Here is a 14699-nt window from a genome sequence, read left to right on the forward strand (position 1 = left end):
GCCCAACTACCAGGTGGCGTTGTTTGAGAACGAGCCGGCGGGCACCCCCCTCCTCCAGCTTCACGCGCACTACGCCATCGAGGGCGAGGAGGAGCGCGTGAGCTATTACATGGAGTGGCTGTTCCACGAGCGCTCCCGCAGCTACTTCCACATCGGCTCTGCCACGGGCGCGGTGAGCACGGCCCGCGAGCTGGACCGCGAGACCAAGGAGACCCACGTGCTCAGGGTAAAAGCCGTGGACTACAGCACGTTGCCGCGCTAGGCCACCACCTGCATCACCGTATTGGTCAAAGACGCCAACCACCGCAGCACGGTCTTCGAGCAGTCGGAGTACCACGAGCGCGTGCGGGAGAATCTCGAGGTGGGCTACAAGGTGCTGACCATCCGCGCCAGTGACAACGACTCCTCCGTCAACGCCAACATGCGCTACCGCATGCTGGGGGGCGCGTGCGACGTCTTCCAGCTGAACGCTAGCTCCGGCGTGGTGAGCATCCGCGCGGTGCGCGAGCGGGAGGAGGCGGCCGAGTACCAGCTGCTGGTGGAGGCCAGCGACCAGGGCCGCAACCCAGGCCCGCTCAGCGCCACGGCCACCGTGTACATCGAGGTGGAGGACGAGAATGAGAACTACCCCAGTTCAGTGAGCAGATCTACGTGGTCCAGGTGCCCAAGGACGTGGGTCTCAACGCGGCTGTGCTTCGTGTGCAGGCCTCGGACCAGGACCAGGGCCAGAACGCGGCCATTCACTACAGCCTCCTCAGCGGGAACCTGGCCTGGCAGTTCTACCTGCACTCACTGAGCGGGATCCTGGATGAGATCAACCCCCTGGATTTCGAGGATGTCCAGAAGTACTTGCTGAGCATCAAAGCCCAGGACGGGGGCCGGCCGCCGCTCATCAATTCCTCCGGGGTGGTATCTGTGCAGGTGCTGGATGTCAATGACAACGAGCCCATCTTTGTGAGCAGCCCCTTCCAGGCCATGGTGCTGGAGAACGTGCCTCTGGGCTACTCCGTGGTGCACATTCAGGCGGTGGACGGGGCGGCAGCGCTGGGCCTAAGAACCCTGTCCCGGCCCCGGACTTCCCCTTCCAGATCCACAACAGCTCCGGTTGGATCACTTTGTGTGCCGAGCTGGACCGTGAGGAGGTGGAGCATTACAGCTTTGGGGTGGAGGCGGTGGACCACGGCTCGCCCCCCATGAGCTCCTCCACCAGCGTCTCCATCACGGTGCTGGACGTGAACGACAATGACCTGGTGTTCACGCAGCCTACCTACCAGCTGTGTCTGAACGAGGATGCACCCGTGGGCAGCAGCGTGCTGACCCTGCAGGCCTGCGACCGCGACGCCAACAGTGTGATCACCTATCAGCTCACGGGCGGCAACACCCGGAACCGGTTTGCGCTCAGCAGCCAGAGGGGAGGCAGCCTCATCACCCTGGCGCTATCTCTGGACTACAGGCAGGAGCAGCAGTACATACTGGCGGTGACAGCGTCGGACGGCACACGGCGCACACCGTGCATGTCCTCATCAACGTCACCGACGCCAACACCCACCGGCCGGTCTTTCAGAGCTCCCATTACACGGTGAGTGTCAGTGATGACAGGCCTGTGGGCACCTCCATTGCTACCCACAGTGCCAACGACGAGGACACAGGAGAGAATGCCTGCATCACCTACGTGATTCAGGACCCAGTGCCGCAGTTCCCCATCGACCCCAACAGTGACACCATGTACCCCATGATGGAGCTGGACTATGAGCACCAGGTCGCCTACACGCTGACCGTCATGGCCCTGGACAACGGCATCTCGCAGAAGTCGGACACCACCACCCTGGAGACCCTCATCCTCGATGCCAACGACAATACGCCTCAGTTCCTGTGGGATTTCTACCAGGGTTCGATCTTTGAGGATGCTCCACCCTCAACCAGCATCCTCCGGGTCTCCGCCACGGACCGGGACTCGGGTCCCAATGGGCGTTTGCTGTACACCTTCCAGGGTGGGGACGATGGCTATGGGGACTTCTACATCGAGCCCAGTCCAGTGTCATCCACACCCAGCGCCGGCTGGACCGGGAGAACGTGGCCGTGTACAACCTTTGGACTGTGGCTATGGATCACGGCAGCCCCACTGCCCTTAGCGCCTCGGTGGAAATCCAGGTGACTATCTTGGACATTAATGACAATGCCCCCATGTTTGAGAAGGACGAGCTGGAGCTGTTTGTAGAGGAGAACAACCCAGTGGGGTCGGTGGTGGCAAATATCCGTGCTCAGGACCCTGACGAAGGCCCCAATGCCCAGATCTTGTATCAGATTATGGAGGGTGACATGTGGCATTTCTTCCAGCTGGACCTGCTGAACGGGGACCTGCATGCCCTGGTGGAGCTGGACTTTGAGGTCCGGCGGGAGAGTACGTGCTGGTGGTGCAGGCCACATCGGCCCCACTGGTGAGCCAAGCCACGGTGTGCATTCTTCTCGTGGACCAGAATGATAACCCTCCGGTACTGCCCAACTTCCAGATCCTCTTCAACAACTCTGTCACCAACAAGTCGAACAGCTTCCTCACCGGCGTGATCAGCTGCATCCCAGCCCATGACCCCGACCTGTCGGACAGCCTCAACTACACCTTCCTTCGTGGCAACGAACTGCACCTGTTGCTACTGGACCCCACCGCGGGCGAGCTGCAGCTCAGCCGGGACCTGGACAACAAGCGGCCACTGGAGGCGCTCATCCCCGAGGTGTCTGTGTCTGGTGAGTGGCCGTTGGGGCTGGAGGAGCGGCTCTGGATGGGCCGCCTGGAGAACCTCAGGAACCCACCGAGGGCCTTGCCTGGCATGCCGGGGTGCATTTGGGTCGGGCGTGGGGAGCTCTGCAAGGATTTGTTGCCTCCAGTTAGATGTTGGGGCAAGCGCCCCACTTAGGCCCAGCTGGGGGAGAGGCACCGCGCTACATCTGTCAGCATTTTCTTGGGAAAATGCCCGCGCTTCTCCAAGTTCAAGACCAGGGCTCAGCGCCTTCCTCAGCAAGCTAGTGGCTCCTGAGTACAGCTATTAAAATGTGGCCTCCGGGTGATCTGGGTCACAGGGTTTGCTTGTGTATGCTCTTTCATCAGCCAGCCACAGGGCTCTCTGGGAAGATCAGAGATCACTGCCCCTTCCATGTGCCAATTAATTCCAGGGTGGCACCGTTGGAGATTGTCAGACGGCCCCTGAGTCACCCTGTGATGTAGCCAGTGTCCCCTTGGTCTTGCTTTTCTGTCTCCTCGAGATAATAACAGTTGGGTGGCTGTGTGCAGGGCTTTGTGTGAGTTCTTTGAAAAGCATAGCCTCATCTCACCTTGGCTTCTGCTCCTGGACACGGGCTTGTAATTTGGGAGCTGTTGAAGAGGCCTGCCCAGTTAGTGGTAGAGCCAGTGTGGGTAGCTTGCTTGCCGGCCCTGGGGCTGGAGGTGCACAGAAGGGAGAGGAAACCTTGGCTCTGTGGTCAGATGATTGGCAGGTCCTCCACGTTTCTGACCCCGAGGGCCAGGGCTGGCCTGTGGTGCTGGGGGGGTGGTGCGTACTAATAGAATGTGTTGGAATTGGAAGATGCAGAAGAGAAAGAAGCACTTGGCGGGGGCTGGGGGAACAATAAAGGTCCCCCAGTGGCTCTTTGAGGTTTGCCTGACCATGCATCCAAGGGTGCTGGTGCAGGCAGGTGACCTTATTTATAAGACCACGGCCAGGAAGAGCTCGGATTGGCTCGCTGCTTGAGTCAGTTTCAGAGGAGCTATTTAAACAGTGAGTTATTAGGACGCAGCATTGCCACGGGAGCCCTGGAAGAATTAACAAGTTAACTTTCTGATTTGTTTCGTTTCCGAGGTTGGCTGTGATTCTGTGATATAGGAGGGCTTGGATTGCTAACAGCTTCCGGTTACAGTTGTTTGCTTATAGATGTGAAACTTACAGATTCGTTTTGATGATACAAAACTTCTGTGCAGTTGTGGCGTTACAGCCTATTTGTTGGTGAATATTTTAGGTTTTGCGAGATTGTAAAATGTGTGGAGAATATGGAATAGGCTCTTAAGGGCGAATTAATTGGGATGATGTATATTCTTAGGAAGCTTTTCTTCTGTACCACTTTATCTGATAGAATGGGAAATTTGGCCTGTTTAAAAATGACTTGGCCCAATAATAGGGTTTAGATTTTACGAGGACAAGGTAGTGGGAACAGTTCTGTGCTGGGGATGGGGATGTTTTGTGTGTCTGCGGCATCAGTAGTGTGCGTCCCCCCACAGTTAGTCAGACAGCTGGGTTTAGGATGGATTCCCTTCCAAGGAGGTTGGTTCCTGAGGTCATCTCACCCGGACGCACAGCCTGGACCACACTTGAAGATCGGCTGGGGGCTCCACGCTATGTAGTCACCGTCTCCGTCATCCAGTTCCTGGCTCTGCTGCTTTGCTGACACGCCCTCGTGTAAATCAGGTACTGGGGCTTCATGCACACACACCCCCGCCCCGCCCCAGATGACAATGGTTCCCTTTGCCTGGGTTCCAGCAAGCGGTTTTCTTTACTCTCTTACTGGCGCTGTCATGTGTTTCCCTGGTAACTGGGAGTTGAGTGGTGTTATGCTGTTGCTGGTTTTACAGATGAAGACACTGAGGCTCAGGGGTGTTGAGTGACATCCTCAGGGCTGCACAGCCAGTGGGCAGGGGCACTTGGCATTAAAGCACAATCCGCAGAAAACAGGCCGCCCTTCACATTCACCCTCTTCTTTAAAAGAACATTTTTGATGAATTAGTTGCTAAACTGAATTATTCCAGTGTCAAATGGATGCTCAGCTTTAAAGTAGGCATATGCCTGGGCACGGTGGGTCACGCCTGTAATCCCAGCACTTTGAGAGGCCGAGGCGGATGGATCACGAGGTCAAGAGATTGAGACCATCCTGGCCAACGTGGTGAAACCTCGTCTCTACTAAAAATATAAAAATTAGCCAGGCATGGTGGCATGTGCCTGTAGTCCCAGCTACTCAGGAGGCTGAGGCAGGAGAATTGCTTGAACCTGGGAGTTGGAGGTTGCAGTGGAGATTGCACCATTGCACTCCAGCCTGGGCAACAGAGTCAGACTCTGTCTCGGAAAAAAAAATTATACAATGAATTATATGTAATATGTAAATTATTATATAAAATTATATACACAAATTTAGGTATGTATGTATAGATGTGTGTGTGTGTGTGTGTGAGAGAGAGAGAGAGAGAGAGAGAGAGTGGGTCTTGCTCTGTTGCCCAGCCTGGAGTGCAGTGGCATGATCATGACTCATGTCAGTCTCATCTCAGCTCTCTGCACCACCACACCTGACTTTTTTTTATTTTTAGTAGAGACAGGGTCTCACTATGTTACTCAGTCTGGCTTCCAACTCCTGAGCTCAAGTGATCCGTCTGCCTTGGCCTCTCAAAGTGCTGAGCATGAGCCACTCTGCCCGGCCTGGTGTATGTATTGATGAGTACATGAGATGTTTTGACACAGGCATGCAACGTGTGAAAATCACATCATAGAGAACGGGGCATCCATCCCCTCAAGGACTTATCCTTTGTGTTATAAACAATCCAATTATACTCTTTTAGTTTTTCTTTTTTTTTTTTTATTAAGACCGAATCTCACTCTGTCACCCAAGCTGGAGTGCAGTGGCGGGAACTGACTGACTGAAAACTCCACCTCCCGGGTTCAAGCGATTCTCCTGCCTCCGCCTTCCAAGTAGCTGGAACTACAGGCAGGCACCACCACACTGGATAATTTTTTCATATTTTTATTAGAGACAGGGTTTCACTGTGTTAGCCGGGAAGGTCTTGATCTCCTGACCTCATGATCCACCCGCCTTGGCCTCCAAAGTGCTGGGATTACCAGCAGGAGCTACTGCGCCTGGCCTCTCTTTTAGTTACTTTTGAATGTACAATTAAATTATTATTGACTATATAGTCTCCTGTTGGGCTAAATACTGGGTCTTACTTTTTTTTTTTTTGAGATGGAGTCTTACTCTGTCTCCCAGGCTGGGGTGCAGTGGCGTGATCTCAGCTCACTGCAGCCTCCACCTCCTGGGTTCAACGGATTCTCCTACCTCAGCCTCCCGAGTAGCTGGGCTTACAGGCGCCTGCCACCACACCCTGCTAATTTTTGTATGTTTAGTAGAGATGAAGTTTCAGCTTGTTGGCCAGGCTGATCTCGAACTCCTGACCTCAGGTGATCCACCTGCTTCAGCTTCCCAAAGTGCTGGGATTGTAGGCGTGAGCCACTGCACCTGGCCTTATTCATGTTTTAAACTATGTTTTGTATCCATGAATCGTCCCACCTTCCTCCCCCTCCCCCTTCCCAGGCTCTGGTAACCATTCTTGTATTCTCTGTCCCCACGAGTTCAATCGCTTTGATTTTTAGATCCCACAAGCAAGTGTGAATGTGGGGTATTTTCTTTGTGTGCCTGGCTTGTTTCACTTCACATAACGCCCTCCGGGTCCATCCATGTTGCTGCCAATGACAGGATCCCGTTCTTTTTGATGGTGGAATAGTACACCGCTGTGTGTATGTACCGCATTTCCTTTACCCAGCCACCTGTTGACGGACCATGTTACTTTTAATTCACTTTGAATGTGTGCCTGTGGGTGCCCGGCTGGAGGCCTGTGGTGCAGAACGCAGCGCTTGGGAGCAATGTGATGTCCCTGCCTCTCCCGCTGTATGTGTGCCGCAGACCCAGGGATGTGGGAAAGTTGGTGTTTGTGGGTAAGAATGATTGGCAGATGAGTCATCCAGGCATGCCAGAAAATACTGGAACTCAGTGAAATAACAAGCTTGAGTAACCTTCTCACCGTTTACTTTGGTGGGGAGTGGGGGGCATAAAGCTAGTCTTGATAAAGCTTCCGTAAGTGTTTGCCTAGTTAAATACAGGATATGGCAGTGGCTTTTAAACAGACGATTGCAAACAAGGAAGTAGGAGCGGGCTGCTGTTTGGGTATCGTCTGGATGCAGAGCATCATGCTCTTCTGGAACTCGGGGTGGAGAAGGACTGCGCCATCTTTTTTTTTTTTGAGGCGGAGTCTCTGGAGTGCAATGGCATGATCTTGGCTCACCACAACCTCCGCCTCCCACGTTCAAGCGATTCTTCTGCCTCAGCCTCCCTAATAGCTGGAATTACAGGTGCCCGCCACTACGCCCAGCTAATTTTTGTATTTTTATAGAGGCAGGGTTTCACCATGTCGGCCAGGCTGGTCTCGAACTCCTGACCTCAGGTGATCCCCGTGCTTCAGCCTCCCAAAATGCTGGGATTACAGGCGTGAGCCACCGCGCCCAGCCTGGATGACCATTTAAAATTGCTTCAGTGGCTGAGCAGGATTCTGAGAGTGTCAAACCTTCCCAGGAGGGTTAGGTGCTTTTGGCAACGATTTAACCATTTCAGGGCTCTGGTAAGTTTGGAGATAGTCGATTGCTCATACCTTGAGAAACACTGCCTCAGGAATAAAGAGTGTTGGTTCATTTGTCAAGCACCTGCTGTGTGAGAAGGCCTGGAGAGCCAGTGTGACCCTGACTCCCTGTGGCTGGGTGGAGATGGACCATCGGATGGGTGAGGGGGCTGAGCTCAGGGGCAGGGCGGTGATGCCAGGTGCAGGCAAGGGTGGGCTGGGACTCTCCTGTACCCCCCAGGCGTGTGCAATGTGTGCTGGGCAGGGAGACCGGGAGTCAGGGGGATCCCCCAGGTCGGGAGAGGGCTGACCGTGGAGGGTTTGGTGGGACCCCTCAGGAGCATGTAGGCAAGAGCTGGGGCCCATGTCCCAGCTGCTGGGTGGTGACACTGCGCAGGAGGGAAGCTCGGGGCGTCAGGCTTGCTGCAGTGTGGGGTGGCTGTGGAGGGTGGGCGGCTGAGGAGAGCTTTGCCAGCTTAGGCAGTCAGATGCATCTCAGCCAACATGCTCCATGTGCCAGGAACGCTCCCAGGCTCTGCCTGCACTGTCACCTGCAATTCCCTCGCCACCACCCTAGGGCATGGAAGGTGTTGTCACCACCTCCCTCCCAGAGATGAGCAAACCAAGGACAGGGCTCCCAGGGCAGCAGCTTGTGGGGGCAGCAGTGGGCTTTGAACCTGGACTGGGCAGCTCCTGAGCCACATTCCCTGTCTGTGCCTGCCAGATGAAACCGGCTCTGGGAGGAGAAGAGAGGCGCGTTCCCAAGCCAGAGTGTTTACTATGAATCGGCTTTGGGGGGAAGACTCGAGGCCACTTTTGGCCCCATGTGGCTGGGCGTCTTGGAGATTTTCCTAAAGTTGATTGTGTGTGCAGGTTCAGACTGGGGAGACCAGCTGGGGCCACAGACACAAAAGTGAGGGTGCTGGCAGCTAGGAGGGGACCCAGGCCCAGCTTTGAGAAGCCACAGCCCCAGTGGCCTGCAGGGTGGGGAACGGTCTGATTGGGAGCCGGAGCAGGAGTAACCACGTGCAGGGGAGGGCCCTAGAGGCTGAGGGAGGGCGAGGGTCCCCAAGGGGGTCATCCGTGATGGATGCTGTCTGGCGGCCGGAGAACCTGAGAACAGAGGTGTGACCTGGGTCAGCCAAGGGTAGGCCCTTGGTGGCCTCTGTGAGATCTGAGTGGCGTGGTTTGAGGGTGCCTCTGAGGAACAGATGACAAGGTCCCTGGCACTAGTGGGGTGGGGGTGTCAAAGGAAAGGTGGGTGCCATGGGGATGGGGCCTTCACGAGGCCGAGCCACAGGCCCAGCAGAGGTGGCAGGTTATTTGCAGCACCCAGCCATCCTGCAGCCCGACCTGTGTTCACGTGTAGGCACCGGCCCCTCAGGGGTGTTGGCAGTGGGCAGTGCGGGGTCTTTCCAGTGTCTTCCAGAGGGCCGCTGTGCGCAAGCTTTGTAGACGGCGCTGCCAGGACAGTGACTTCCGCCTCTCTGAGTCATCGTGCCTGGAGGAGATGGAGGAGCAGGAGGCTGACGGGAAAAGGGGGCCTGGGAGTGTGCCAGGGACTGCAGGCCCTTGGGACATGGACTCACCAGGGTAGGGTGCCCACCGGCTGCCGGGAGGTCTGTGTTTGGCTCCACGTACCAGGGTGTCGAGAGACCACCTTTAAAAGTCCAGGAGAAGTAGCAGGCAGGGGAAACTCCGGGCTTACCTGGGCAGGAGCGGGTCAGAGGTTTGGTGCTGGCCACGCCTGGATCGGCCTGTGTTGCTGAGCGTGCCAGAACCCCGTGCTGGCCCCACCGTCACTGCTGAAGGGTCGCCTTGGGTCTGGGCTGGTGCCTGTGGCTGCACATTTTGAAACCCGATAGCAGAACGTGTTCAGGAACGTGATCGGTGGGTAGGTGGGGGCTGGGGCCCCTGGCAGTGGCCACCTTAGCTGGGGTGTGGCGTGTGGCCTGGTGCCACGGGGCTCATCCCTGCCAGCACTTGGATTCAAACAGAAGTAGATTTTCTCGTGTGGGTGCAGCATGTGGAAAGTACTCACTAGTTTGGCGTGATTTCTTCAGCTCACAGCCTTGGGGTAAATCGCTTTCTAAGTTTTTCTTCTTTGCCTGTAACCTGAACACGTGGGTTCATATAAATGCCCCGGATTCCCTAGAATGGATTCCTGAATGCTGGGAGGGGCGGGAGTAAATGACCTTCTCCTCTTCTGTTTGTTTTTTGAGACAGAGTTTTGCTCTTGTTGCCGAGGCTGGAGTGCAATGGCGCCGTCTCAGCTCACTGCACCCTCTGCCTCCTGGGTTCAAGCAGTTCTCCTGCCTCAACCTCCCAAGTAATTGGGATTCCAAGCACCTACCACCACGCCCGGCTAATTTTGTACTTTTAATAGAGATGGGGTTTCTCCATGTGTGTCAGGCTGGTCTCAAACTCCTGACCTCAGGTGATTCACCGGCCTCGGCCTCTCAAAGTGCTGGGCTTAGAGGCATGAGCCACCTGCCACGGCCGTAAATGACTCTCTTTAATTCAGCGACCCAGCCTTCCTCTTGCTTGTTTTGGGAGGGCAGCAGGGTCCTCACGAGGAAATGCAGGCCGAGGTTTCAGCCGTGAGGGTCCAGAGGCCGGCCTTGTATTAGCGGCTGCTCCTCGTTGAGGCCCCTGGACTTCCCTCTCCTGTCGCCTATGGGCCTGGGGCCTGGGAGGAGGCGTGGATTATGTCTGGAATGAGCCAGAGGGAACCCTCAGAGGGGTGAGAGAAGGGGGCTGCCTGCCAGGTGGAGGGCCCGCTGCCTTTATTTGGGGTCCCAGGGGGAGCTGTGAGGAAGCACGGACAGACCCCGGGAGCCGTTTTCAGCTCCTCCCGCACATGCTGGGGGGCGTAGCCCTGGGTGAAGGGACGGGCGTTTTTCAGGAAAACACCGGTGGTGGAATTCTCATGCTTTCACTTAAGGTAAGGACTTGTGCAGATCTCAGTGATCACGTCCCCTTTTTGGGTGTGAACATTCCAAAGCTGGAAAGAGCCCCACACCAGCGTTTTAGTGGTGTGATCCCTCTACTGCCAGTTCTCTTGTCCTGGATAAAGGCCAGGGGCTCTTAAAGAAAAATGCACACACACGTACACACATGCACATGCACACGCACAAGACACATGCGCACACACGCACGTGCACACGCACAAGACGTGCACACATGCACGTGCACACACACAATACACATGCACACACACGCACGTGCACACATCACACACACACAGCAGGGGTGGGGGCCACTTTCAGGGTCCTCGTGTGTGGTGACACCTTTCCTTTCAGCCCCCAACACACCGACTTCACTTCCTCCAGTTGTCATGGGGAGGGTACAGGGGACAGACAGGGTGCGTCCCTCAGAGCTGTGGGCCTTGTTTGGGGGCTTGAGCGTGTCCCAGGCACACGGGGCTGGCCTGTAAGAGGGGGATCGTGCAGCCAAGAGGCTGGCCCAGAGCAGGGGTGATTCAGAGGTGGGTGCGGGACGAGAGCGCTCTTCGAGGCCGCCTGGGTCTGTGCTTCCCACCGCCCGGAGGCCTGTTTGGGTTGTGCCTACCTCATCTCAGTGACATCTTACAGGACCCCCGTGGTATGGGCAGAGAAACTGAGGCTAGTAGAGAAACTGGTAGCAGCAGGAAGAGCCAGGCAGACTCTGGGGTCTGAGTGCTCTAATCACCACGCTGATGGCCGCCTTCGGTTACCTCTGTCTGCCGGTGGTGAGGCCCTGGGATACAGAGTTGGGGATTTCTGAGGATGGAAGCTCATTGCGAGTGACTACCTTGCCTGAAACGGGACGCCTGAGGCAGGTGGATTGCTTTGAGACATTGATCCCCACCTTCGGGGGCCTGTCCTGTAAACCCTGACCCTGTGACAGATGAATAAATACCCTCCACACACAAAGTACCGTGAAAAAGTCAGCTGCTCTCAGGGGGCCCTTGCAGCTACCCAACCCTTCAATAGCTGTCCCTCCTCACATTTATTCAGTTTAGATTTAATGAGGAAGTTCTAAGTCAACATGCTTGTGGATAATTAACACATTAAAGATTTGGTTCCAGGGCCCAGAGCAAACTCCTTTAAGGGGTAATCATCTCCCTTTGGCCTCCCCCCAGAGGGCCATCGGCTCAAAGGTTAGTTTTATTTTATTTATTTATTTATTTATTTGAGACAGAGTTTCGCTCTTGTTACCCAGGCTGGAGAGCAATGGTGCGATCTCAGCTCACTGCAACCTCCGCCTCCTGGGTTCAGGCAATTCTCCTGCCTCAGCCTCCTGAGTAGCTGGGACTACAGTCACGCACCACCATGCCCAGCTAATTTTTGTATTTTTAGTAGAGACGGGGTTTCACCATGTTGACCAGGATGGTCTCGATGTCTTGACCTCGTGATCCACCCGCCTCGGCCTCCCAAAGTGCTGGGATTACAGGCGTGAGCCACCGCGCCCGGCCCCAAATGCATTTCTTAAATAATAAGACTTGAAAGTGAAATTACTCCTTGATCCATGTGGATGCAAAATGGATGGTGTGTTAGGTATGAAAACAACACTCATCTTGTACCTGTGCATCTGAGCTCTTGGATGACCAGACATGCTTCAATTAACAGTAATATTTTTAACGGAATCTTTTTTTTCTCAGCATTTAGTCTCAATATTGGGCTTAAAATATTTGGGCATGGTGTCTCACACCTGTAATCCCAGCACTTTGGGAGGCCGAGGTGGGCAGATCACCTGAGGTCAGGAGTTTAAACCAGCCTGACCATCACGGGAAACTCGTCTCTACTAAAAATACAAAAATTAGCCGGGTGTGGTGGCGGATGCCTGTAATTCCAGCTACATTCTCCAGTAGCTTCACCCGGGAGGTGGAGGTTGCGGTGAGCCAAGATCGTGCCACTACACTCCAACCTGGGGGATAGAGCAAGACTCCATCTCAAAAATAAAATTAAGTACAATTAAATATTCAGTAAACCACGTTGTAAACAGATGTGCTGCACTGTCTTCTAGGCTTTGTTGGATTTCTAGAGAATGGGCAGAGTAGTTGAGCATCGTTTTTAAGGGCTCTGGGATTCTCAGAATGGTAAATGAGCGTTGGCTTCAACGCAGTCACCAAAAGCATTAGTGCCTCATACAGTCAGCCTGTCCTTTGAAGCCAGGCGTTGCCTACACTCTAGCAATGAAAGTTCCAGATGGCCTCTTCTTCCAATAGCAGGCTATTTCAGCTCCATTGCAAATCCGTTTAGTGGAGCCACCTTCATCTTAGCATCTTCTTGATAAGTGGCTGTGGTTTCTACATCAGCACTTGCAGCTTCAGGTTGCACTTATGTTACAGAGACAGCTGCTTTCCCTAAACCTCATGAATGACCTCTGCTAGCTTCAGACATATTTCCTGCAGCTTCCTCACTTCTCTCAGCTTTTACAGAAGGGAAGAGAGTTAGAGTCTTGCTCTGGATTGGCTGTGGCTTAAGGGAATGTTGTGGCTGGTTTGATCTTCTATTCAGACTACTGTAATTTTCTCCATGTCAGCGGTACGGCTGTTTGGCTTTCTTACTATTTATATTTTTTTCCAAGGGTGGAGTGGGGGAGGTGGGGGGAAAGAGATGGCATCTCACTCTGTTGCCCAGGTTGGAGTGCAATGGCACAATCTCAGCTCACTTCAGCCTCTGCCTTCCAGGTTCAAGCAATTCTCCTGCCTCAGCCTCCCCAGTAGCTGGGATTACAGACAGCCACCACCATACCCAGCTAATTTTTGTATTTTTAGTAGAGACGGAGTTTCACATTGTGGGCCAGACTGATCTCGAACTCCTGACCTCAGGTGATCTGCCTGTCTGGGCCTCCCAAAGTGCTAGGATTACAGGTGTGAGCCACCACACCTGGCCTACTATCTGTTCTCAGGAGTAAGATGGCGTCTAGTTCTGTCACCCAGGTTGGAATGCAGTTTGGAGTGTAGCTCACTGCAACCTTCACGTCCTGGGCCCACGCCATCTTTCCACCTCAGCCTCCCCAGTAGCTAGTTTTATAGGTGCAAGCCACCACTCTTGGCTAATTTTTACATTTTTTGCAAAGACAGGATCTCACTATGGTGCCCAGGTTGGTTTCAAACTCCTGAACTCAAGTCATCTTTCTGCCTCAGCTTCCCAAAGTGCTGGGGTTGCAGGTGTGAGCCACCATGCCCAGCAAGAATTGTTTCTTTGCATCTGCAACTTGACCATTTGTGACAGAGGCTTAGCTTTTGGCCCATCTCAGCTTTTGATATGTCTTCTTCATTAAGCTGAATTATTTCTAGTTGGCTGGTCGTGGTGGCTCACGCCTATATTCCCAGCAGGAGGATTTGGGAGGCCGAGGTGGGTGGATCACTTGAGGTCTGGAGTTCAAGAGCAGCCTGGCCAACATGGTGAAATCCTGTCTCTACTGAAAAAGAAAAAATACAAAAAGTAGCCAGGTGTGGTGGCGGGCGCCTGTAGTCCCAGGTAATTGGGAGGCTGAGGCAGGAGAATTGCTTAAACCCAGGAGGCTTAGGTTGCAGTGAGCCGAGATTGCAGCACTGTACTCCAGCCAACCTGGGTGATAGAGCAAGGCTCTGTCTCAAGAAAAAAAAAATCTAGTGATTTCAAGTGAGAGATGTGACTGTTCCTTCTACTTGAACACTTAGAAGCGATTGAGGGTTATTAATTGACCCAGTTTCAAATTGTCCTGTTCCAAGGAACAGGGAGGCCCACAGAGAGGGAAAGATGGGTGCTGGCCGGTTGGGGGAGCAGTCAGCACCTACACAGCATTGAGTTCAGTGTCTCGTATGGTCATGGTTCGTGGCACCCCAGAACAATTTCAGAAGTGACATGAAAGGTCGCTGATCACAAATCACCATAACAGAGAGGAAAAAATTGGAAGTGTTGTAAGAAATACCAAAAGGTGACACCGAGCCACCAAGTGAGCACATGCTGTGGGAGAAATGGTGCCAGAAGACATGCTAGATGTGTGATTGCCACGAACCTTCAGTCTGTGTAACCAACTGGGGGTATCTGGGAAGCAGAGTAAACCGAGGTGTGCCTGTGTGTGGAGTGTATTCAGAATGTGTATGCTGCATCTGATAAGCTCCGAATTTAGCCCTGGGGCCAGCTTGTGTAATGTACTCTTGGTGTCCTCAGCCTGACACACATTTCTGGCCAGATCCTCATGGTAAATATTTTAGGTAAAAAAGTCTGACTTTGCTTCAAGTCCAGATTCCCAACCTCATGTGTTTATCTTCCTTTTAAAACTTGTGCATCAAAATTCTAAGTGAATT

General features: G+C 53.9%; 3 protein-coding genes across 19 annotated transcripts in view; 2 read left to right on the forward strand and 1 right to left on the reverse strand.

Moving 5' to 3' along the window:
* The window catches only part of LOC100387845 (uncharacterized), a 226702-nt gene that overhangs the window by 117205 nt on the left and 94798 nt on the right, over window positions 1–14699 (reverse strand). The window lies entirely within an intron of this gene.
* LOC128928990 (uncharacterized) overlaps window positions 1–14699 on the forward strand; it is a 39264-nt gene that overhangs the window by 3010 nt on the left and 21555 nt on the right. The gene's annotated exons all lie outside the window — the stretch shown is intronic.
* LOC128928993 (cadherin EGF LAG seven-pass G-type receptor 1) overlaps window positions 1–14699 on the forward strand; it is a 34779-nt gene that overhangs the window by 171 nt on the left and 19909 nt on the right. The window contains 7 exon segments of the mRNA XM_078365319.1: window positions 14–226; window positions 263–637; window positions 706–906; window positions 939–1500; window positions 1503–2027; window positions 2030–2397; window positions 2400–2742. Coding sequence (XP_078221445.1) covers window positions 14–226; window positions 263–637; window positions 706–906; window positions 939–1500; window positions 1503–2027; window positions 2030–2397; window positions 2400–2742 — 2587 coding nt within the window.

This window comes from Callithrix jacchus, chromosome 1, assembly GCF_049354715.1.
Source record: "Callithrix jacchus isolate 240 chromosome 1, calJac240_pri, whole genome shotgun sequence".
In the NCBI taxonomy this organism is placed as follows: Eukaryota; Metazoa; Chordata; class Mammalia; order Primates; family Cebidae; genus Callithrix; species Callithrix jacchus.